Genomic DNA, 25,245 nt, shown 5'->3' on the forward strand with positions numbered 1-25,245 from the left:
TGCCCTCTCTCATCTCTCCAAAAGAAATACTCCCAACTCTTGCTAGGATTTGAATCACTGCAACAGAGAGGTGCAGAATCTCCAGCTCCATGAGGCCACCTTCCTGCGTGGCAATAATGAGGCAGAACAGGACAGGGCCTCCCTCTTTTAGACTGAGCGTGCACTCTGCAGTTTACTCCAGGCTAACTCTCGAGTTCCAGGCTAGTTCTCTGTTGTTTTCCCAACATGGAAGCTCTATCTTAGCCTAATTCTTGCTAGAATACTTTCTTATGGAAACTAATGATTTCTCTGTCTTCAACACACTCTTCACGTAGGTAGACGATAAAACAAGTCAGATAGCTATTTGACATTAGCTCAGAAGCATGCCCCGGGTGGGTGACTGGTCCTCAGTATTTTTTTCTGTAAAGCAGGGACAAAACTCTTACCAGTAATCACTTTATAATGTGAAGAACCTCAAATGAGTGTAATATGCAAGTTTTAAGCAAAAAGCAAATCAAAGGGAACTCTCCTGTATGTCTAGCCATACCTTCAGCAAGTGGCTCCCTTTCTCTTCTTCTTTAACAATTGCATTCATTCAAAACCACTATACATTTGAATGAATTTACAATTATTAATATTTGAATGTGAGCTCTCTTCAAAACCAAGTCCAAACTCCTAATCAGAGTCAGTTGTTACAAGTCAAACAATCTCTTGCCATCCTTGCACAATTTTAGTTTGGATGGTGGGTTTGGCTCCCTCGATACCTATGCAAACCTTCTGAAAATATTCCCTACCATACTGTAGAGGCCAAAGTCTTTTTTGAAAAAACAAAACAAACAACAAAAAACTCCATTTCCCAGACCATCTTGCTGCTCAGGCTCTGGATGTGATTGGGGTCATGTTGAATAGGCTGTAGTGTGAGACTGGCCTTTGGAATTCAGCTCCATAGGAAGAGAGGAAGGACTCGAAGCATGAGATTTGTTCCTGTGGATGACAGAGGTCATGTTTTTGGAGTTGGTAGCTGTGTTCACCTCTTCCTGATTTAGCAGAGGTGCCTTTCTGATCCCAACAGAAATAGTGCTAGATATAGTAGCAGTTAGTGGTGGCTTCTCAACTCAATGAGAGATTTTCCAACCAATAAAAGGCATCTTCTTTGGTGGCCTAGTTTAGCGACGTGGTTTGGGAGTAATTCAGGAAATCAGCCAAGAATCTGTTTCTTTAGCTTTACCAGTGACCCTAGAAAACTTTCAATACCCTATACAGACGGTCTCCTACTTAAGACGGTTTGACTTACGATTTTTCAACTTTATGATGGTGCAATAAGCATTTGGGAGAAATCATATTTCAAATTTTGAATTTGGATCTTTTCCCAAGCTGGTGATATGGGGTACAATCCTCTCTCGTGATGCTGAGCAGTGACAACCTGAAGGTCCCAGTCAGGCAACCATTCTTACAACCATTCTGTACCCATGTATCCATTCTGTGTTTCACTTTCAGTGTATTCAATTAATTACATGAGATATTCAACATTTTATTACAAAATAGGCTTTGCATTAGATGATTCTGCCCAACTGTAAGTTAATGTAAATGTTCTAAACACATTTAAGGTAGGATAGGCTAAGCTATGGTGCATGGTAGGTTAGGTGTATGCCTTTTCTGACAATATTTTCAACTTATAATGGGTTATCAGGATGTAAACCCATCATAAGTTGAGAAGGTTCTGTGTTTCTTTCTGTCTAATGTAGCTGGAGGAGATCATCCTATCATGAAACTGTCCAATAGGGATAGTCATTATTTTACCATGATAGGTCTCTCTCATCCCAGAGCCTTTGAGAATTCTCCTCCTCAAGAGATAAACATTATCCTTCTCTTCTTGAAGCATGAACAATAAACACCTCAGAACTTCTACCCTCTATGTTGGTAGTTACTCATCCTGAATACCAATTAACCAGAACAAGGATGATTCTGAAAATATTACTAGGTATCTCTGTGCTTCTAGATTGAGACTTTTTATCAATTACTCTCTCTATGTCATAATTAAACTCCTTTCTACATTACCTAACATTATCACACCACAGTACTTACTACTCATCTTATTAATATGTTCCTGTGTCTACTGAGCTCCATATGAGCAAACAAATATGTTGAGAACTATGGTGGGATGAAGAGATTCCAAACCAACCTAACAACAGAAGAGATCTAGTTCTGAATTCTCTTTTCTCTCTAGAGGAAGTTAGGGAGCTAATTTTGTAGCTATAACTCAATCTCAGATGAAAACATAAAATGCACACATATGGGAAAGAAATTATTTTAGTTAACTAGCACCAAAAGGCTGGTGTATGTGGTCACTAAACACAATCAATTCCCATCCAGGACTGAATGTTCTTTAAGAAAAATAAACTGGCAAGACCCAGCACATAGAAGACAATCATACAACCCATCAGTGTCTATGGTTATTGCTGACAGATTTCCAAGAGAGGTTGAGTGAAGGAGAACTTGATTTCTAAAACTGAGTACCTTCTATTGAACTGTCAGATATTTTTTTCCTTCTATCTGAAAAAAACAGAGTATACACCCAGTTATCATCCTTAAATTCTACTTAAAGATAGAATCAAGGAAGTTTAGAGTTAAGACTTTGAAAGACTACGGTAAAATTAATTTATTGTGTTAATGAGACTGCTCAGAATATATCCTCATGAACATCTTTGGGGGAAAAAAGCACATTGGTTGTAAAATATTTTTTTAAAAAACCTACAACTTTGAGAATGTCTAATTCATTCTAAAGTGTTTAGAAAGAGGCAATGTAGTAATGTATCAGTGATTTTTTTTTCAATTTTTTATTTAAATTCAATTTAGTTAACATATCTGTATTATTAGTTTCAGGGGTAAAAATTTAGTAATTCATCAGTTGCATATAACACCCAGTGCTCATTACATCAAATGCCCTCCTTTATGCCCATCACCCAGTTACCCCATCTCCCCACCCAACTCCCTCTAGCCCTCAGTTTCTTTCCAATAGTTAAGAGTCTTTTATGAGTTGTCTCCCTCTCTGTTTTCATCTTATTTTATTTTTCCTTCCCTTACCCTACGTTCATCTGTTTTGTTTCTTAAATTCCACATATGAGTGAAATAATATTTGTCTTTCTCTGACTGCCTGATTTTACCGTGCCTAATACCCTCTAATTCCATCCATGTCAATTGTGAATGGAAAGATTTAATTCTTTTTGATGGCTGAGTAATATTCCATTTGTTGTATATAATTATGTATTTTATGTCATATATATATGTATATATATATATATATACACACACACACATATATATATATATAGCCACATCTATAATATATAGCCACATCTTCTTTATTCATTTATTTATCGATGCACATCTGAGCTCTTTCCATAGTTTGGCTATTGTGGACATTGCTGCTATAAACATTGGGGTACAGGTGCCCCTTAAAATCACTGTTGGTATCCTTTGGATAATTACCTAATAGTGCCATTGCTGGGTCATAAGGTAGCTCTATTTTTAACTTCTGTTTTCCAGAGTGGCTGCACAAGGCTGCATTCCCACCAACAGTGTAAGAGGGCTCTCCTTTCTCCCCAGTCTCACCAACATCTTTTGTTTCATAAGTTGTTTCTTTTAGCCATTCTGACTGGTGTGAAGTGGTATCTTATTGTGGTTTTGATTTGTATTACCCTGATGCCTAGTGATGTTTGGAAGAGAGCCTATCTGAGTTCAGATCCTGACTCTGGAGCTTACGAGTGGCTTGACTCTGGATTACTCTACTTGCCTCAGTCTCAATTTTCTCATTTTTTTAATGTGTATAGTTAAATGTGTGCACCTTAGAGAACAGCTGTGATTGTGAAATAATATTTATAAAGTTCTTCTACACAGCATGAGTTGATTATCACCATTATCATTACATGTATCAATATCAAGAGATGATCATCAACCCAGAGGTTGGATGTCACTCATGCTTTACTTTTAAGCAAACTTTCCCAAATTAAATCTTCTTCAATGCCTCTGTCCTCAATTCTAAACCCAAAAGTGCCATCATTTTAAACATTTTGTTGTTGTTGTTGTTATTGCTGAGAAGAACAATCTAGAGACCCTCTAACGGTATAAAATAGTGGCTAAGACCTCATATCCCAGTGTCAGATAAGGGGATTGAACACTCAATCCAGCATTTCTATCTGAGTAACCTCAGACTAGTTGCTTAACAACTGTGGGGTTATGCAACCTCTCTGAGTCTCAGTTTCCCCACCTGCAGGGTGGCAATAACTGTCTCATGAGATTGTGGCGATTATGATGAGCAACTCAAGAAACTTGAATCCTCAAAATTATCCAAGAACTTAGTAGTTCAAGACAACAGTTAATTATTTCTTATGATTCTGTAGGTTGGTTGGGCAGTCCTGCCTCCCATGGGGTCAGCAGAAGCACTGGGAAGGCAGGAAGATTCCAAATGGTCTCATTCATATGACTCGCAGCTGATGTGGCCTCCCCAGGAGCCCATCTGCGGCTATTGGCCGAAGTCCTTTTCCACACGAGCCTCCCCATGTGGCTGTTTGGGCTCTTTCACAACATGGTGATCTCAGGGCAGTCACACTTCTTACATGGCAACTAGGTCTCAGGAGCATAAAAACAGAAGCTTCCAGGTCTTCTCAAGGCTTTGGCCAAGAATTGGCACAGTTTTACACTGCAGTCTGTTGGGTCAGGTGATCAGAAAGTCAGCCCATAGTCAAGGAGATGAGAGGACTTTGCAAAGTCATGACTACTTGGAGGTATGGTTATTTTCTCCCAAGATCCTGAGAAATGTCTACTACATCTACCTTTTAGGAAACTGAGAATGTTGGTTGCCCCTTCCAGCATTATTTTAAAGTGTCAATGCTTTGGGGCACCTAGGTGGCACAGTCAGTTGAGCATCTGACTCTTGGTTTCAGCTCAGGTCATGATCCATGATCTCAGGATCCTGGGGTTGAGTCCCGAGTCGGGCTCTGCACTCAGAGGGGAGTCTGTTTGAGCATTTCTCTCTCTGTCTCTCCCTCTCCTTATGTACATGTTCTCTCTCTCTCAAATAAACAAATAAATCTTTATAAATAAATAATAAATAAATAAATAAATAAATAAATAAATGTATCAATGCTTTAATCTTTCATTCTGTGATATAGATGGTGCTTTTAAGTCTTGACTGTGGCCCTGGCTTATTATTTTCCCCTCAGGTTGCCTGACCTCATCTCTCTTAAAGAGCCTCCATCTTTGCGACACACATCAAGTGGCCTGGGGTTGAAAGGTGGAATGGATCAGCTTGTTGCAAATAAATTGGATACCCCCTAAAACATATAACAATTTTTGTTATCAGTGAAGGCATAGGTTTCCATAAAGAGCAGGTTCTCAGGCAAGCAGAGGACCGTTTGATAGGGGTCGGGGGAGTCGGAAAAGCATTCCTTATGCGAGTGACTGAAGACCTAAAATACCTGAGACAAGAGCCTTGAAACTTAGTTCAAAGTTATCACTTCCCCTTACAGGGAGGAGGAAAAAATAACTGAGAAAAAGGAGGAATTTGTTTGGTTCCCACAGCTCTGTCCATCCATACACAACGAGATAGCACTCATAGCAGCAGTAAAATGCTCCCTCTACCCCAACAAGCTCCCTCCTCACTGTGCCATGAAGACACCAGAGTTGCATTTTAGTCCTGGGGAGCTCTTTAGAAGGTCCTTTTTCTAAAAGGAAAAAGGCGGAGAAGAAAGGGACTTCTATTAGCGCCCAGCAAAATTAGCAATAACAGGGTCCGGAGGGAATGAGTCATGGATCACAAAACAGAAACCTCTAGATGTTGACAGAGAAAGATTTGAGCTGAAGAGAATTCAGAACAACTTAGAGAAAAGCTAACTGTATTCGTGCTGCCTCTTCTCTGCCCCGGACCCCTTGCAGACAATAGTCTTCTAGGGCACCTCTAGATTCTTACCTGTCCAAGCTCACTCGGGGCCTCAAATCCTTCTCAACTCAACACTCAATAAATACACACTACCAAGGTCTGGAGCTGGTCTGCAAGGTGAAACGATTATCCAGCTCTGGTGAAGAAATTAAATATTGTCTCTTTTTCCCATGAATGCATGAATATATAGGGTTCCAAAAATACCATCAGAGCACTCTGCACAGAAGGCTGGTCTTGGCAATCACGCCAAGGGCGAACCCAGCATTGCTGGGAACAGTTGAAGGGTCAGGGCTAGCAGAGTGGATGCTGACAATGACCAGCCACTCCACCCCCTCCTGTGTGCCTTGAGCCAGCCCTGACGTACAAAGGGAAGGACTCCATCCCTGCTTTCGGAGCAAAGCAAAAATTATAACCTAAAACCAGACCCCACCTCAGCTATTTACAGCATGAACTCAAGACTCAAAAGTGCCAGGTGAGGTGTTTATGAAAACACTTCCCCGGAAGCATAAATGGACATTACTAAAATTATAGGTGACTTGGCTATTTGGGGCAGTTACGCGCATTTCTAAATCTGAATGATGCTTGGGGAGGTGGAAGCCTTTGACGGTCCAACAGCCCTTCTTAAAGCCACATACTATTAGAGATACTTGGGGATTGAGTATATAAAGCCACATCCCGTGTTGATATTTGCAGTCGTGTGATTCTCAAACAAGATCACGCTTTGTGTTTCTTAGCTGTTCGTGGATTTCAGCATTAGAATATTTACACTCATGAAGCGGTCACAACATTTAAGACAAGCAACAGAATGTTTATTTGTGGAACTTAGTCTTGCCCACAGGTTACCGAAATAACAAGAAAACTGGCTTTTTCTGTGTCTGAACTGCGTTTTCTTCCCATCACATTCTTGCTATGCCGGCAACATATGTTTAAGGGAAAAAAACTCCGCAGGCATACAGTCTTTAAAAAAGGTAACAATTCATGGAAAAAGTTGGCAAGATTTTCCCCGAAACATACAACAACTTAGAGACATGTGGAATTTATGTTTATTCTTACTGTCGTCTAAAAGCGATGACCATCAACACTTAATTGCCCCCGTGGCCTAAGTGCTTGAGTGGCCCTTAAAGATCTTTGTTCCATTAGAAGCGACAGGAGGACCAAAACCTACAATTTGATTTCTAAAATGATATATTGAGACGGCAAAACTATCTCCAGTCCAAGCTCACCATGCTTAAGTCAACTTTTCTAGCATTTTGAGATGTTTCATGAAGTTGACTAATCAAGGTCTGAGAAACTTTTAAGAAACAGAGAGAGAGAGAGAGATGGGGTTTGGGGTTAATCAACAGCAGTTAGAGGACAGACAGAGAGATGCTAACTAGCTAATGGGCGAGAGGGGGCTGCACCTAAGTGACAAGTAGGAGACAGACAGAAAGCCTTTCCCTCCAGTAATCCCACCTTCCCATCTCGGGATTTCTGCATCAAAGGATTCAAAACCAAAATGCTGTCAACATCCTATCAGGTTGAACTCCAAATGGTTCAGAAAACACTAGAGGAATTAGAAGAAATTACAAGTAAATAATCTCAAGATGAAGAAGAGCTTCCCCGGTGTAACTCCAAAGGCATAAATAAATCATAAGGGAAACATTTGTACACTTCACCCTCCGTACTTTAAAAACCATAAACAAAATGTAAAAGCGAGTGCCATATAAAGAACCCATGTTCAGTACCTATGGTGAAAGTGTCCTATGATTGATATACGGAGAACTCTCACAAAAAATGGAAAAAAAAAAAAGATTAAAAAAAAAAGAAGAAGAAAATTCCCCTTCCTGCTTAGGGGAAATAGGAAAATAACAAAAACAAGCAATTAGCAGAAAAAATTCAAGGACTCAGGGAACAGTGCTCTACATCACTGGTGTCCAAAGAACAAGTTGTTAAAGCAATTAAGACCATTTTTATACTATTAAATGGTTAAAAAAAACACACACAACAAGTTATCAAAAATGCAGAAAGACTCACCCTCTCATAGACTGTTGGCAGGAGTGCAGAGTAACACAACTCTCAGGAGGGCAAAATGACAACACCCCATAAAAGCTTTTTCCCCCCCAAATTGTTATAGAACATTCTAGAACTTCCTTGCAATGGTACGTCAAAAAGCCATTAGAATGAAGTTGTGAAAAGATATTTAATGACATCAAAAGTATAAGTAGGATTCAGTGCAGAAGCATAAATGGGCTGAGGTGAATGAGGTACTGAGAACGGTATCAGACACATAGGCGTTTTAAAAGTACTAGCTACTTTATTCGGAATGATTCTGATTTTTGAGAGGAAACCAGTGTATAAGTACAGAAATAAAAATCTATACATATCAAAGTACCTAGTTTAGAAAAATAGAGACATTTATTTTCCTTTTTCTGTGTCTGTATTTTCTCAAGTTCCCACAAGCAAAACACATTGGGTTTTGGAGGTGGAAAGCAAGATTTTCAAAAATGATGTTGTGGATAAACAGCCAATGACATATTTATATATGGAAATAACCATAAACATTACCTATTACCCACATGTGTAGATAAATATTATACATATACACAGAGAGTCTAAGCAAAGGAATTGAGAGCACACTAAAGAAAATGTTGACAGACCTCAGTGATCATTTCTGGGTATTGTGATAACATGTGCCTCTTAGGAGTTGGTGTGTGTGTGTTTTCATTTCCAAAATATGTCATGCAAATGTTTTTCATTTATAATAAAGAAAAAGTTATTTTAAACAAAAACGCCTGGGATACCACAGGGCTTCCTGGAATTTAAGCAATGTCCCATTTTGCAACTCATCTAGGGTCAACGCCTCTGCCATTCTGGACCCCTTTGCACTCCGTTCCCATGGAAAGAGTTACCAAGCCCTGTTGACTGGTTAGAATATGTTTTGTATTTCTCCTTTCTTTGTTTCTACTGCTATCACCCTGATATCGTTGCCCGATCACAATTTCATACAGACCTGCTCAGAGAGGTCTGTCAGCTCCCTTCAACTCCTTGACCTGGAGATAAAGACCTCCCCACATTATACACCTGGAATTATGAATCACAGTCAAACCAGTCTCCTTACTATCGTTCCAAATCCCCTGTGCGTTTTTCCACCCTTGTTTTTGCTCAGACTACCCCAACCACCACATACCCAAGGGCATTTCTCCTTTCCTCTGGGTTTCCTTCCAGACAGAACTGAAAATCCACCTTATTCGGGATACCTGCCCCCACCACCTACCTAGAGGAAATACATTTCTCCATTCCAGCCCATTCATGTTACACAGGCAACAACAAGAATAATACAAATAATCTTTTTTTTTAACTTTCTCTATCAGATTGATTATATTTCTTTATATTCTTCCCACAGCTCAGAAGTCTAGTACATAGTAGAAAATGAAGGTTTGGACATAGACAAAAGACTCTCTGAGACAGCACGTTGGTACCTTTCTATCAACACAATCCTTTAATAAGTGACAATATTAGCATTCCGTTTAAATTAGCTGCAGCAGGGCTGTGGTTCCACTTTGCCGGCTCCTGGCGGGGCCCTCTAACAGAAACCCACCAGCCGGAGGGTGTTGGGGAAGGTCTTGCGCATGCTCATGCATTTTTCCTGGTCAATGTAGAGGGAGTTGGCTTTGACCGCCAGGTCATGCTCCAGGGTGGCCTTGGTGTGGACCAGCGACTGTAGGGTGTCCTCCGCGTCCCTCAGACGCTGCTGCAAGGTCTGGATGGTGTCGTCCACCTCGTACACCTCGTTAACAAGGCTGCGTGAGGAAAGAAGCACCAGGTTAGGTCAGTGGAAATCACACACTCTGGAGGCTGGTTATGGGCTGATTTGAGGGCCTGCAGGGTTACTGAACTCCTGTCGGAAGGTGGCTGCTAGGCTGAGTGCACAGGGAGCCCCCAGCAGCACAGGGGTCATCCCAGTGTCAGAACAAATGAGCAGAGGAAGCAATACTTGGGCTTCCTTGGTGTTCTAGAATCAGGCCAGTGCCACTCCCAATAACAACGCCCAGAATCCGAACGGCAAACTAAGCATATTTTAGGGACACCATCAAATTTACCACCAAGTTTTCATACACACACACACACACACACACACACACATTAAATTTTTTTTTTTTTTAAAGGGAAAACCTGGGTGCCTGGGTGGCTCAGTGGATTAAGCCTCTGCCTTCGGCTCAGGTCATGATCTCAGGGTCCTGGGATCGGGCTCTCTGCTCAGCAGGGAGCCTGCTTCCTCCTCTCTCTCTCTCTGCCTGCCTCTCTGCCTACTTGTGATCTCTGTCTGTCAGATAAATAAATAAAATCTTTAAAAAAAATAAAAATAAAAATAAAAAGGAAAAACTTATAAACGTGACTTTTTAAAAAATAGTACAAATCGGAAAAATCAAAGTTTTGCTGGATTTCCTTATATTTTTTAATCATCGAAACCGTTTTCATTGTTAGGAAGAAGGGGACACCCAAGTTTACTCAGGGGCTAGAGTTCAGCACAATGGCAGTGGGAAGGGTTAGCGAATGGGGCATTCCTGAAATTTTAATGCCCCTGTCCCCCAGGAACCTCCTAAGGCAATGCCTCAAGTTCCCAGACTGAATATATTTGTAATTGTCGAAAATGAAATAGAACAGGATAAGGCTTGAAATCAGCTCCATGGAGGGTGTAACGGGTTGTAGTTCTAATTACCTTGTGATGATTTTTTTTTAAAGGCACATTTTTTCATGAAGACAAAAGAAAAAATTCATTTCATGAAAAAACATATAGCATCTCCTCCAATTATATTAGTCAATATGGTTTCAATTTTCCTTTCTCTGATTATTAGCAAACCTTTAAAGTGTCTATTGGTCTTGTTGCTTGCGTCATTTCTTCTGTGAACTGCGTCTCTCCTTTGCTCCTTTTCTACTGATTTATTACTATTTATCTGACTCACTTGCAAAGAGCGCTTTCCATAATAGGCATATTGATTTGGGGTGGGGGGGGCTTCTGTTTTGCTTCTGGCAAATGTTTTTCCCTAATTTATTTTTTGCCTTTTTAATTGTAGTTATTATGTTTTTATTATATGTAAGATTTCAATTTTTTACAGTAAGCCAAATCTTTCTTTTTCTTTGTGATTTCTTCCATTGTGTTTATATTTAGAAAGCCTTCCCTTCCTAGGGAGCAATTAAGCAGGTTCTCCTTTACCCACTGATTTGACCAAATATATTGTGGAGAGATGACCATGTGGTCACTTGAGAAAAAAATTAGGAAACAGTTTATAAAAAGACAATAATAATTTAATAGTAATAATAGCAACACACTTATTAACTACTTTAGTATATATATACACATTATACATGTAGTATATATATATAAATATGTATGTATTTACGATACTCAGTACTTTACATGATCAATTTAATCCTCATAATAACACCATGAAGTAGATATTATGATTATCCCCATTTTATAGATGACAAAACTGAGGTATAAGGAATTTAGAGCTTTGCATGGAACTGTCCATCGGCTGCTTTTAATTACCATGCTGCTCCCCTACCTAACACCAGTCAACTGAAAACACAACTCCAAATTTATCAAATTGTAATTATCAAATTGACTCAATATTAAGGTTATTTTATTTGAGAATTCATTTATCAACAGACTGGAAGTGCATGGAATTAATTAAAATATACAGTAATACAGGAGCGCCTGGCCAGCTCATTCAGTAGAGCATGAAACTCTGAAACTTAGGGTCATGAGTTCAAGCCCCACTTTGGGCATGGAGCCTACTTTAAAAAAATAAAAATTAAAAAAAAATAAAGCATACAGTAATGTAAAGAGAATAGCAACGATGACCACATAAAGATATGTGGGTCCCTAAGGATAGAAAGGGATTTCACCATTATAGAAAAATTTCCAAGTCATGTTAAAATCATTATTATACCCAGGCAACTGTCTGGCTTCACAGAACTCTGCAGCTGGAAAATAAATGTGAGAGGTCATCAAGCCCAGCTTCCTTGTTTCGCAGACAAGGAAACTGAGCCAAGAGACCCATGAACTGCCTGCTGTCTCCATAGGCACGCGGCCCACATGTGTTTATAAGCTTTGCATGGTTATCCAGGAAGCTAAGAAGGAAATAAGGAGTCTCACTGGCCGTAATAAGGAACTTTGTCCCATTTCCTGCCCCCACCGTGTCAGCTCCCTGCAAGCAAAGGGTAGAAGCAGAGACCCCACATGTTGGCGTCAGCATCCAGGACCCCCTTGGGTAAGACCATTTCTAGATTTTATTTATTTATTATTATATTTTTTTTAATTTGACAGAGAGAGGGAGATCACAAGTAGGCAGAGAAGCAGGCAGAGAGAGAGGGGGAAGCAAGTTCCCTGCTGAGCAGAGAGCCCGATGCAGGGCTCGATCCCAGGACCCTGAGATCATGTCCTGAGCCGAAGGCAGAGGCTTAACCCACTGAGCCACTCAGGCGCCCTGGTAAGACCATTTCTAATTGTAATCCCCACCGTGTAAGGAAACCAGATTAATATACAGGAAGCACAGTTAAATTTGAATTTCAGATCCATGTGTAATTGTTTTAGTATAAATATTTTCTAATTGTGATCAAAGACAGACAATAGAGAATTTACTGTCTTAAACATTTCTGGGCGCACAGTTCCAACAGCCTTTCCTCCGTTCCCTCCGCTCACACTGTTGGGCCATCACCACCAACAACCATCCACAATACTGATCTTGCAAAACTGAAACTCAGTCCTCATGAAAAACTAATACCCCATGGCCCCCGGCAATAACCATTCTACTCTCCGTCTCTGGATATTTGGGATCTATCTGTATTGAAAACCATTCACTGTTTACCTGAAACTCAAATTTTACTGGACATCCCGGGTTTCGAGTTGCAAAATCGGGGCAAACCCACCAGAAGACCTGTGTAGTGCCCAGCACAAAGTGGGCGCTCACGCAATATTAAAGTGGCACCAAAGAGAAATTTTTCTACCCCAAACCCTCCGTGCTCTCTTCTTCGTAAAGACACAATTTTAAGGAGATGCACCAATTGACAAGCTGCAGTTTCGTCTGAGTGGAGGGGAGACTAGAGGGTAGAGAAGGGGGTTCTCACTTTGGACTCCACAGAGAGCTGTATATTCCTTGAATTCATTTTAACATCAGCTCCATCTCGATCTTGTGAAACTGAACAAGACAACTTGCAGGGGAAAATACTGTGGAACGTTTGACATCAAAGAATAAAGGAATAATTCCTTCGCCGTGTTACCTTGTGTTGAGTCACAGTATGAGAAAACAAGAGGAAACAGCATTCATACCCAATGATAACCTACGCTCTAGCCACATGATGGAAACCAGGCAAGCAACACTTTGGAAAAAAGAGAAGAAACTCACAATATGATGTTGACTGAAAAAGTCAAGATAGGGGCGCCTGGGTGCCTCAGCCAGCTGAGTGTGTGACTTGTCTCAGCTCCTGATCTCAGGGTCCTGGGAGTGAACCCCAGTAGGGCTTCCTGCTCAGCAGGGATCTGCTTGTCCCACTGCCCCTCCCCTGTCCTCCTCTCCACTCCCCTCCCCTGCGCATGCACCCATGTTCTCTCACTCTCTCTTTCTCAAATAAATAAGTAGTTTTTTAAAAAGAAAGAAAGGGAGAGGGAGAGGAAGGGAGAGAGAGAGAAAGGAAGGAAGGAAGGCAGGAAGGAAAAGTGAGGTTAGAAAATCCCAAAGGCAGTGTGATCACAATTTTGTTAACATGCCTGGGCACGGATTGCATGGAGCACTGGGTGTGGTGAAAAAATAATGAATACTGTTTTTCTGAAAATAAATAAATTAATTTATAAAAAAAAACAAAAACAAAAACAAAACAAAACAAAAACATGCCTGGTGTCACGTACAACAAAATGCTAACCCTCGTTATCCCTCCACGGCACAACGAATCGAAGATGGGTTTTATTTTTTTTATTTTTCCTGTTTTGTTTTGCTTTGTTTTTTTCCTATCATGAACAGATGCTACTTTTAAAATCAGGGAGATAATGAGGTAAATATTTTACAAAAAGGAAACACAGTTTGGAGGGACTTAAGCTCCCTTTGACCTTTAGTGACCAACACCGCAACAGGGCAACAGGGCCAACGTATCTGGCTCGGACAACGCAGCGATCAGACTATGATGGTCTAGAAACGTCCGTGGACTGCTCTGTGGAGCCCACCTCTGGGCGTGCCCTCTTCCTGAGATACACCTGCTGGAGGGGTCCTCGCTCAAGACACATGCACGCAGCCCCCAAGGGGAAAGGCGCTCACAAAAGACTCACAGAAGCAACAACACACAGCGCATCTCCCTTCATCTTGGAAGGAAAATACAAAGGCTTTCCATGGGGCGGAGGAAGGAACTGAAACCTACTGTGCCCGAAGTTCCCTTTGGTCTCGGATGGGTAAACACAAAATCTGAGAACCGATCTAAAAGCTCCTTTCTGTGGTTGCTTCCTTCAAGGTGGATTAAAAAGAAAAGTCTCTTGGAAAGATCCCAGGGTATAAAATAGTGGGGAGGTTGTGGCAACCGTGCGGGGGGGGGGGGGGGGGGGTTGACCAAGGGTGGGGGGAGGGGGTGTCAAATCGCGCCCCGCCCCCCTCTCACTTTGCCTTGCCCTGGTAAGAAGGCTTCAGAAGGAGCCCCAAACCCATAGGCAGGAAATGGAGCACAATGATCTATGAGTCCTTACTCCTAGCTGACAAACACTAGCCTAGTGGAAAATTTATCTGGGAGGGAACTTTTGAAAATACAGATGTTGATAGATCAATGATTATTTTTAATTTTAACTTTTTGAGGGGAGCGGAGAGGGGAAGGAAATTCAAGATCCAGAAAATGCAGGCAGCTAGTTCCCTTGCCTCCCGTTGCTGCGTGAATAGGGCTGGGAGGTCCTGGACTTCCCTCGATTTGTGCCTTTAGAAACACACTCTCACCCATCTTTGAAGGCCCCCGCTCTGCCTCGGCTTCCTTGTTCTTGGCAGATCACAGAGAGCCGTTCTGCTGAAACCGCTCATTTTGGGGGGAAATTACAGAACTGAAAAAACATTTTGCATTCAAATACAAATAAAGCTACCGTCATTTTTTTGTTTTTCTAAATGTACCAAGATTATTGAAGCAAAGCAGAACCTGGTCTGGCCTGCCACCAAGAGCCAAAAATGTTTAGAGTTACTTTTGAAAGAACGTGTTTGGAACACTGTAAATGAAAATAAAAGTCTCAAAATGAAAACTGCCGTTTTTCTCTGTCCTTGCTTCCCTGAGTCTGTGGTCTTTTTGGCAATGATACTTGGATGAGAAATCCTTACAGAAACAAAAGGAAGTTTTTCTACTAAAGTCAGTAAAGGAGCAGTGGAAATGGACATAGTATGGATTCTATGGGAAGCAAAGGGAACGTAAATTCTGTGTAGCTCTGAAGGGGGGAGAAAAGTAAAAATCATTCCGTTTCTGTGTAGCAACCTTCAATGCCTCATTGTCCGGTAACTCCAACGTCAAATTAGACCACTGCTCAAAACCCTTTTAAAAAGCAGCCCTGGGCTTGTCTGATGCCAGGCTGAACAACTGATAGATTTCCGTCTCTACTTCTGGTGATTCCTCGGAAACTTTCAGAGAATGCAACTTTGCTCAGCTACCCCTCGTAAGATTTGCAGAAAGCCACAATTCGTGATCCATTCCTAACCGGCCAGATGGCCGGGTACTCACTGCCACAATCTTCAGAAGCACATGGACACCATAGATGGGCCTCTGGAGGGGAGGAGAGGTAATCCTAAATAATGAATGGACTGGGTAGGAAAAGGGGTTCTCTGGAACCCACTTGGGGAAATGTGTGGCCAGCCTGGGTGCACACTCATATGGCTATGGCCCAGACAGCAGATCTACCAGGAAAAAGGCAGCTAATCCATTGGCATATATGCTCAAACATGCTTCTTAGCATGCAACACAGACAACATGCATGGGTACAGGTAGGGGGTTTTGCTGTAAAGGTCGCCTCTGTGACCCTGAGTTTCATCCTCTATGAGAAAGAGATGGAGATACAGTACCTGCTTTGTTGACTCGCTCCTTTAGGGCATTGAGGAAGTGGGATGGGCTCGGCCGCCCAATGGGGGAATGATAAAAGGACCGTATGAGTATAAAGATGGGAGCAGAAACTTCCCACACAGACGTTTTGATTGGTTGAATAGTGAGGCAGGCAAGGGCTCAAACGGTGCCTTTACTTACCACATCATGCAACCCGCGTCTGCCTCCGTTTCCTTATTTGTGAAATGCAGATACTGAATGAGGTAGTGTAAGGGGCTGAGGACAGGGCTCAGCCCAGAATGAGAGCCATGCATAATCACCTACTCTTCTCATGCCATTTCACTGTCTTTCTTGTCTTCATAGTCGTTGGCCTCGCAACCATCTCCCTTACCCTCCCAGAAATCCACACTTGCTTCCTTGGCAGGGCTCAAAGCCATTTAATCCCCAGGATCAACCCCTTGTGATGACAAAGGAATCCCAACAAGGAACCAGGCAGGAGACGAGACTAGTGGCATCTCCCCACAGCACCAGAAAAGAATTTGGAGTTCGAGTGTGGCCCCTTTGTCCCTCCAGTTGCTATAAATTTGATTTGATTCTGCAGAGACCATTTCATGACCTGAGAAAAGCCAGGGAGAACTCCACAAAGAAAAGGCAAGCTGGCAGGTATTGGGAAATTGGAAATGAAGCCAGAATGTAGGAGGGGGAAAAGAGCTTTGCCCAGTTCCTGATGAGCCCATCCTAAAAGGAATGCTCAAAGTTTAAATCATCATCATAAGAAAAGATGCCTAGTGTTGGGTAGATAAATGGCGGCATGAGAGTTTTGCCAGCCTTGTATATGGGGGATGTGCTTGATGAAGCCCAGGTCTTTTCTACTTATACTGAGAACAAACTGAAGTGACTAGGAAACCACGAGGGTGGTCTTAATGGGGAGAGTAGATACTAAATGCCAAAAAAGGCCAGTGAGAACCAATGGGTGAGAACAAATAGAAAGGGGCCTGTGGAACTAGGACTCCCTTTCCCGAGACCAAGTCCCAGGCCTTGAAAATCACACAGCAAGCAATGCATGCTGCTGCTTTTAAGAGACATTCTGGAAACTCCAGATCCCAGGGAAGTGCAGATTGTGAGTGGTCCCACTGAATGAAGCTTCACATTCATTATCACTTTTTTTTGTATCTAGTATTGATATCATTTCCTTTTTTTAAAAAATTGTGGTAAAATGTACATAACACAAAAAATTTACCACCTCGACTGTTTTTAAGTGTGCAGTTCGGTGACATTAAGTACCTTTGAAGTGTGGTGCGCCTATCACCGGCATCCATCTCCAGAACTTAACTGTCCTCCCCAACCGAAAGTCCATGCCCGTTATTAATAATTATTAACACTTCCGAAGAAGGATCCTACACAATGACTGTTACTGGGTTCTTCCATATGACCGGTGTGAAAGCAGAAAGGAGGACCTTCATAAAGAGTATGGAGCCACCATGGGGCTGGTGGGTGGCCCCAAAGAGCACCCCGAGCTTGCCCCTCCTGCCCAGGGCCCACTGCCGTCTCACCGTAGCTGAGCCATGTCCCGGCAGAGCTCTATGTTCGGTCTCCTTGTGCGCTCGTCCAGTCTGGTCTGAGCCACCTTCAGGAAGGCAGACTTGTCCTTGATGGCCTTCTTGATGGATTCTATGGTCATTTCAGTCTGGAAGATCTCCTGCAGGGTCTGTAGGAAGAGAAGCAAATGCTTGAGGCCTCTTGCAATTTGAGGCCTGAGGCCTGCCTTGCCCACTCCTAGAGGGAGGTGGATTCTCTGAGGGCCTTGCTCCCTCCCAGCCCTGTCCCTGGGAATCTCTGGAGAGCTGAATGTGTGTGTCTCTTCCTAACTCCAGGTGAAATCTGCCAGATGGAGAGTAGTCACACCACAGAAATGAGCAAATTTGACAAATTGGAGCCTTCTTCCCACCCACAACTCCCAGATCACTATTATTAAATATTTACCAGCACACACATGTGCGTAACTCTGAAAAAGGGGGAGGCCCAGAGATTCGAGTGGCCCTTGCATCCCTCCTCACATCAGTATGTCCTGCCTCTTCATCTTCTTACAAGTGTCACAGAGATGTTTTCCTGCTAGTGGAGGACTTGACTTGAAGCAAATCAAGTTCAAGTTTCTCAGGGTCTCACTTGCAAGAAAGGACCACAAAGCAGATTTGGAGTCCTCCTTTTATGTTCTTTTTTCTTAAAGGAGGGTCCCCCTAACTGCATAAACCCGGATCCCTTCCTGGTCTCCTTGCCTATGCTCGGACAACTCTTGTTTCTTCTATGACCTTGGTGCCTTCCTGCCCCCGGCTCACAGGCCCAGCTATGTGCATTGCACAGTGGTCCTGCTCACTCCCTGTACTTTGACCAACTCCCTTGAGGTGACCCCTGTACTCCAAGACCCAGTGGCCCTCGTGAAACTGTACTTTCAAAGTTGACAATAACCCTCCCCAACGACTCCTTCTCCTTGAAACCCTTGCCCTGTTTGTCTTCTCTGGCCAACCGCTGTCCTAATTCCTTGCATCTCCTTATAGCTGCCCCTCACCACTTCCCAGTACAAGGCTCTGTCTTGAGCCACTTCTCTGCTCTGTCCTTTCTCCCCTGCAGAGCTCTCATGAAACCTCACAGATTCGGCACTTGTGCAATCCAGGAGCCCTGAAATCTGTCACTTAAGCTTTGACCTCCCTCCCAAGCATTCAACAACCTGTTGAAGATCATTGCACTGTTCCTATCACCAAAGCTGCTCTCAGGGTTCCCTGTCCCGTGAAGCCATCCCTGTCTCTCATCAGTGGATATAACGCTTCCTTTGGCTACATTTAATGTTTTAACTGAGGAGTTCTTTCTGCACCTTTCTGATCTTTTCTACTTTCATGTCCCGTCTGGCTCTACGATGCAAGATGGCAAGGCCAGTGTGTTGTTCCGTGTGCTTACCCCAAAGCTACCCAGCACCGTACTTCAAATGTAGCAGTTCTGGCCTGAATGCTATCTTCTTCTCCACCCCCAAGTAAGTTCCTGTGTTGAAGTCTTAACCCCTGGTATCTTAGGATGTAATTGCATTTGGAGGTGGAGCCTTTGAAAGAGGTAATTATGCTAAAATGAGGTCATTGGTGTAGGTCCTAGTGCAAAAGGACTGTTGTCCTTATAAGAAGGGGAGATCAGGACAGAGACATGCATGGAGGGAAGAACAAGTGAAGACAATGGGAGAAGATGGCCATCTCAAGTCAAGGAGATAGACCTCAGAAGAGACCAGCCCTGCTGACACCTTGATCTTGGGAATTCTAGGCTCCAGAATTCTGTTTTTTATGAATTGTGTTGTTTATGCCACCCAGTCTGTAGTGCTTTGTTGGGATAGTCCCAGGGAACTAATGCAAAATTAAATACAAATTTCTTGAACAAAGGGACTCCATCAGGTTATCCTTCTAGAGGCCTTCAAAATTGCCTTATACTGCCCAGTGACTACCTTCCCACCAATGTCCTGTACAGTGTGGCTCCAGGCTCCCCTCGCAAACTTCTCTGCCAGGCCACATGACAGATCCCAACTCAACCTCTGACTGGCTCCCTCCCAAGTCTTCGTTCGAGACATCACCCCACCTGAATGTTCCCCTCTTTCTCCAAACCCCAATGACACTTTCTGCATCTGTTATCTGGCAATCGCAATTTGTAATTTTCTATTGTTATTAATTGTTCATGAGCTTTTCCTATGTATGCGCATCATGAATATAAGCTTCCTGGGACCCAAACTGCATATTACACTTCTCTCTGCCCTTCACAGAAGGTAGCACACTGTCTGGCCCAATAAATATTTGCTGCCCAAAGAAGACATCATGAGAAGGGAACTTAAATTGCTGCAGTCTGAGAAAATAAGGTTTCCCTCAATTGGATAATAATGGTGCCTTCCAGCACACATGGCTGTGTCAGGTTCTTAAAATAAGAAGTGAAAGCCTATAGGTAGCATAAATCCACAGAAATAATAAAAGCTCTAAGACCAATGCTCAATAAAGAAAGAGTTCTCTTTGTTTATCTTGAAACACTCAAATCCTGCTTAAATCCTTCATTTTATTGTCATTGTAAAATGTTTATGCTTAGAGGACTTTAAAAAGTTCAATGTCAAAAACACTTTGAACCACCTAATAGTTTCCTGTATTTGGTTTTGTATTCCAGAGAAAGGACCTGAAATAATTTAACAGAAAACATTCCTACCATATGTTCTAATAATGAATTCACTTCCTAGCTACATACAGTGATTCATTAAACATTAATCATAATATTTTTGTTTCTATTAAATTCTAGGAACCTTTCAGTGCATAGTGCATTCTTTGTATTCCAAAAACCAGTGGATTCCAATTTCATTTTGACACCTGGTTACCTGGCTAAAATAAATGGTGTACTTTGTACTGTTTTTAATTTTTCTTAGTCTGTATGGTCAGGAGGCCATACATCTTACGGCGTCTCTCCGGGAGTGGTGAGAGATTTGTGGTCCCAGAGCCCCCTGCTCTATCTTTCTGGGTCAGCTAAGGGGTACCACCGGCACTTGATTTACCTTCGCTAAGTGAATCTGAATCTTATTTTTAGCATCTGCGGTCTCAGCAATGCGATTGGTGAAAGACAAGTTCACTTTGTTGAATTGATTCCACATCTCATTGGCAGTCACAACCAAGAGGTTTTGAATGTCGTCTCTTAGCTTGGCAGAGGCTGCTCGTTCACTTTGGGAACGGAGAATATTGTCATCTGTAAATTTGGCCCAGGACTCGGGCACTGAGACCCTGTGGGGAAAAAAAGAAGAAGAAGAAAAAGTAGAACCTTACAATGGTGACAATGATGAATCAGCCTGGACAGTCTCTAGGTGATCATTCATTTTGTGAAAGGGGAAACCCCCTATCACTGAATCCTGGTTTATTGAATAAAATGTAAACATCAGAGGAAAGCTTATTTAAAACTTTTCTTAATTGTTCCTTATATTTCTGCTTAGTTTCTGTAAATCCAGGGCACACACTAAGTCCCCTGCCCAATTGGTAGGGAGGGAAGCAAGGATTGGGGAGAATGGGTGAAGGATATGGGTATTGTGGCTCATAAGAAATGTGTCTCACTGGCCTGAGAAGCATATGAGAAAATATCCAAACTCAGGAGTAATCAAAGGAGTACTGAAAAAAACAGCAACATACTAAGGACCCTTCATCAGAATAGCAAAGACTGTCGAGAATGATAATTTTCTGGTGAGCATATTTTTAAAAAGGTTTCTCTCCTGCAGGCAGGAACGTGGGATTGGTAGAACCATGCTGGAGGACAACATACACCAAGACCCTAACACATGTGTATAACCCAGAAATTCCATTTACGGAAATTTTTTACTGAGATATAATTGGCATATAACATTGCATTAATTTCAGGTAGGTGCACAACATAATAATTTGACACATGTCAACATTGCGAATTGATTATCACAATAAATGTCATTAACATCCAACACCATACAGAGTTAGTTATTTTTTCTTCAAATGAAAACTGTTACGGTCTACTCTCTTAATAACTTTCGAATTCACAACATGGTATCATTAACTATTGTCACGAAGCTCTACTTTACATCTCTAGGACTAAAAATAAGGAGTGCTTTGTGAATTTGTGTGACATCCTTGCCCAAGACCCATGCTCATCTTCTCTGCATCATTCCAATGTTAGCATATGGAGCTGCCAAAGCAAGTAATATAGAAATTTATCATAAAGAATTAATGCTGCCAAAAATGGATACAATGAGGATATTAATTTTCAGCAATATTGAGGACTATCGTAAAAAACTGAAAACAGTCCAAGTGTCCAAAAGTAAAGAAAAAGTTGAGTAGATTATGGTACATTTCACTTGATCTTGGCCAAAAGACCGAGAAGCGATAGATTATGGTACATTTAAGTAAGGTAATTCATAAAGCACGCAAACTTGTGTTGTAGAGTATTTTCACAGTGTTTTTGATATATCAGGAAATGAAAAGCCACACAGACTATACAAACAGTATGTCTGTAATGCCACTCTTTAAAAATACAAATCTCAGGCGCCTGGGTGGCTCAGTGGGTTAAAGCCTCTTTCTCCAGCTCAGGTCATGATCCCAGGGTCCTGGGATCAAGCCCCATGTCAGGCTCTCAGCTCAGCAGAGAACTTGCTTCCTCCTCTCTCTCTGCCTGCCTCTCTGCCTACTTGTGATCTCTGTCAAATAAATAAATAAAATCTTTAAAAAATAAAAATAAATAAAAATAAAAATCTCTATGTGTGCAGAACCATATTGGAAGGACTAATAGTTGACATTGGGCATGGTGGGTTTACAGGTGGCATTTCTTTGTTGACATGATGGAATATCAAAGAAGAATCTTACTGTTGACTGAAGGTGTTATCTCAGGCCTCAATGACCAAAAATAACACACTACATGCTCCATACCTTGACATTCCACGAGAAATGGCTAAAAATTCATGCTGGAAATAGAGAAGGCCCTTGATGGAAGGCAAGGTGCTCAGAGTGTCTGGTTTGATCTCAGCACATCTCCTTCCCCAGAAGGAGAAGATGATGATGATTCCTGCTCACCTCAACCCAAGTAAGGGGCATTTCAAGCAGACTGCTTAGGACATACGGTTTGAATCTGATTCACACTTGAAGAATCTAAAAATCAAAGTTGACACATGCTGCTCCTAGTACAGGAGCAATAAGAGATGGGGCTGCTTTGGGGGTGACCAGCCCCACAATAGGGAATCCATGTGGGGGTCATTTGAAAAGGGTGTTAGCTTGGGAAGGAGAACATAGGAACTCTTTGAGGTGACAAAAGTATTCTTTATCTTGACCCTGGTCTGGTTACATGGGCACAGAAATTTGTCAAAACTCACCAAAATGTACGCTTGGACCAAATGCATTTTAGTGTGTAGGTGAATTTCACCTCAGTCAATCAAGTTTAATTTTTAAGGGAATGGCTGGAAAAAGACCATTAACTCAAGATTGCATCCAGGGGCCTAGCAAAGAAACCACTGGTTTAACAAGCGGTGGTAATAAAACGTGAAGTTGTTTTTCAACTTTTACCCCATGGAATCCAGGGCATCCAGCCCATTGGCAATGCCTTCTTTTCTTTACATTTATTTGTGTTTTCTAGGCTTTTCTGTTTCAAGTAGCTGTTATCTTCATAGTTAGAAATACAAATAACAAATTTTCACCCTTTTTTTTTGAGCTTTTTAAATATTTATTTTTGAGGTAAGTTTGACTTACAACGTCCTATTACTTTGTACAAAGTGATTCCACAATTCTATACAGTACTCAGTGCTCCCCACAATAAGTGTAAACAGCAAATATTCTTCTACAAAATAAAAGAGAAGGCAAGTGCCTGGCTGAGGAATACACATGCTTACTAAAGACTGATCCAAAGTAGGGTATATCTTTCATCTTCCCCACATCTTCCCACATTTTCCGTTTTAACCTGTAAGCTACGTCATTTTGAAGGGAGAGAGAATGAATTAAATGACATTGAAATCATAGAGGTAGTTGGAGCCCAACTTACGTCGCATCAACCCTCTCCACACCGCGAAAGTAGCTGACACCATCCGATGTGTTTCGCAGATGGTGGCATTTATCATCGATTCTGAAAGCTGCCTGCTTATCACTCAGGTCCTTCTCCAGCTCGTGCTGGGAAGCTCTGTTAGCTCTGTAACAGAGAGTGAGGAAATGGAGCTTCAGGTTTAGGAAATAATTTGATATGAGGAAGAGTAATTGGCCCTTCTGTGCTGGGACCCACCCACTACTGCTGTCTGGGTCTCTCCTCTTTTCACACAATGTTCAGCTTCCTAATTAAAAGGAGCCTTCCCTGGAGATGTCCATACATGTGATTAATTAGAACCCTATCCACACTGCCCCTCCCATCATGTGTGGTGGGATTTGGGGGAGAAGAGGTATAGATAAACAGAGGGCAGGTATCTGGAACCCCAAGGCTGAGACCTGTCTTCCTAACACAAACACTGTTCCAGGCTGGACCCTGGTTTAAAGTGATCTGTCCACATCAGTGCCTCTCTTTCCTTCTTCTTTTTCTGCTTCTAAACGCTAATTCCTCCATTCTTTGAGTGCAGTTCCCCCAAGAAGTTCTGAGATATTTACATACAGCCTCCCTCCTTCCACAGTTACCCAGGTGAGAGATAATAATGGCTTGGACCAAGAGGATAACAATGAAGGAGGTAGCAAGTGTTCAGATCCAGTAAGTTTTAAGAGAGCTGAGAGACATCCCTAGGAGATTAAACATGAAGGGGTGGAGGAGAGGTGAAGCTGAGTAATTGGAATAACAGAATTCCATCAACAGAGGTGAGCAAGTAGGATGGGGAGAAGACAGAAGTGCAGCCAACACACTGAGCTTGAGCATTCATTAAACATCCAAGTGTAGATACCAAGGAGGTTGTTGGAATTTGGGAGACAGGTCTGGGATGGAAATAAAAACTGGGGGATCATTAGCATACAGATAGTATTTGAAAAATCAGGACAACCAGATGATAATTAGTTCAGTGTTCCTGGCACCCAAAATCGTCTTGGCATTGGACCATTTTGGTCCAATGGTCCATTTTGGAGCCACTTGGTAAAGCCTACATTGAATAGAATAGATTAATTCCAGCTGCAGCTTCCCCTTAGCTTAGCTCATACATTTAGGTAAGTGCTTGACCTACCAGAGCTCATCTTTTTGTGTGAAATAGAAATGAGGACAGCAGCATGCCAGTAGCCTGTGTTTTGTGAATCCTGAAAAATAATTTTTGTGAATTCTAAAAAACATGCAAGACATGAAAGATGAGAAAGCTGCCTCCTCTTGCCATTCTGTGTTCAGGCTCCCATCTCAGGTTATTGTGTTGAAACTCTGGGATTAAAGGCCTTTCTCACTTCTGGGTCTGGGACCAAGATGCCCCCTACCCTTCCTCTCTTGGGCTGATACAAGACCTCCTCTGACCTAACCTCAGAACTTCCTTAAAGAAGGTGCTTGAGGCAGTACCCCACCCGCCTGTCTTAGAGCCCAAAATGGGAAAAATCTTGGCTACCATGTTGGTGCCTAATGACATTCTATTTTCAGCTGAGGTCCAAACTGAGGCCTTCGTTGTGTGTTCCAAAGCAAATAGCATTGAACAACCTCCTCCCATCACCTTCCTTGGACCAAGCCCAATGACCATGTTAAGGATCCCATAAATTCTGGAGAAACCACCCCAGGAAATGAGGTAGGCATTTTATCCACTGTGTATTAAATGAAAACCCAGGTCTTTAAAGGCTCACCAACAAAGGTTCTAC

General features: G+C 42.1%; 1 protein-coding gene and 1 non-coding gene across 3 annotated transcripts in view; both read right to left on the reverse strand.

Annotated features, from left to right (window-relative positions):
• Nucleotides 1–8,127: 8,127 nt before the first annotated feature.
• TEKT3 (tektin 3) overlaps nt 8,128–25,245 on the reverse strand; it is a 37,586-nt gene continuing 20,468 nt past the window's right edge. The window contains exons 5-8 of one of the 2 annotated variants that reach the window (XM_032321983.1): nt 23,492–23,635; nt 20,508–20,730; nt 17,500–17,654; nt 8,128–9,696 (exon numbers count right to left, since the gene is read on the reverse strand). In XM_032321983.1, coding sequence (XP_032177874.1) covers nt 9,480–9,696; nt 17,500–17,654; nt 20,508–20,730; nt 23,492–23,635 — 739 coding nt within the window. In that variant the 3' untranslated portion in view covers nt 8,128–9,479. The remainder of the gene's footprint in view (nt 9,697–17,499; nt 17,655–20,507; nt 20,731–23,491; nt 23,636–25,245) is intronic. The other variant, XM_032321982.1, reaches the window with a different exon arrangement.
• LOC116578579 lies at nt 21,561–21,666 on the reverse strand. Its single transcript, XR_004280950.1, has one exon. It is a non-coding gene; the product is annotated as a U6 spliceosomal RNA (small nuclear RNA).

This window comes from Mustela erminea, chromosome 18 (genome assembly GCF_009829155.1).
Source record: "Mustela erminea isolate mMusErm1 chromosome 18, mMusErm1.Pri, whole genome shotgun sequence".
Classification (NCBI taxonomy): Eukaryota; Metazoa; Chordata; class Mammalia; order Carnivora; family Mustelidae; genus Mustela; species Mustela erminea.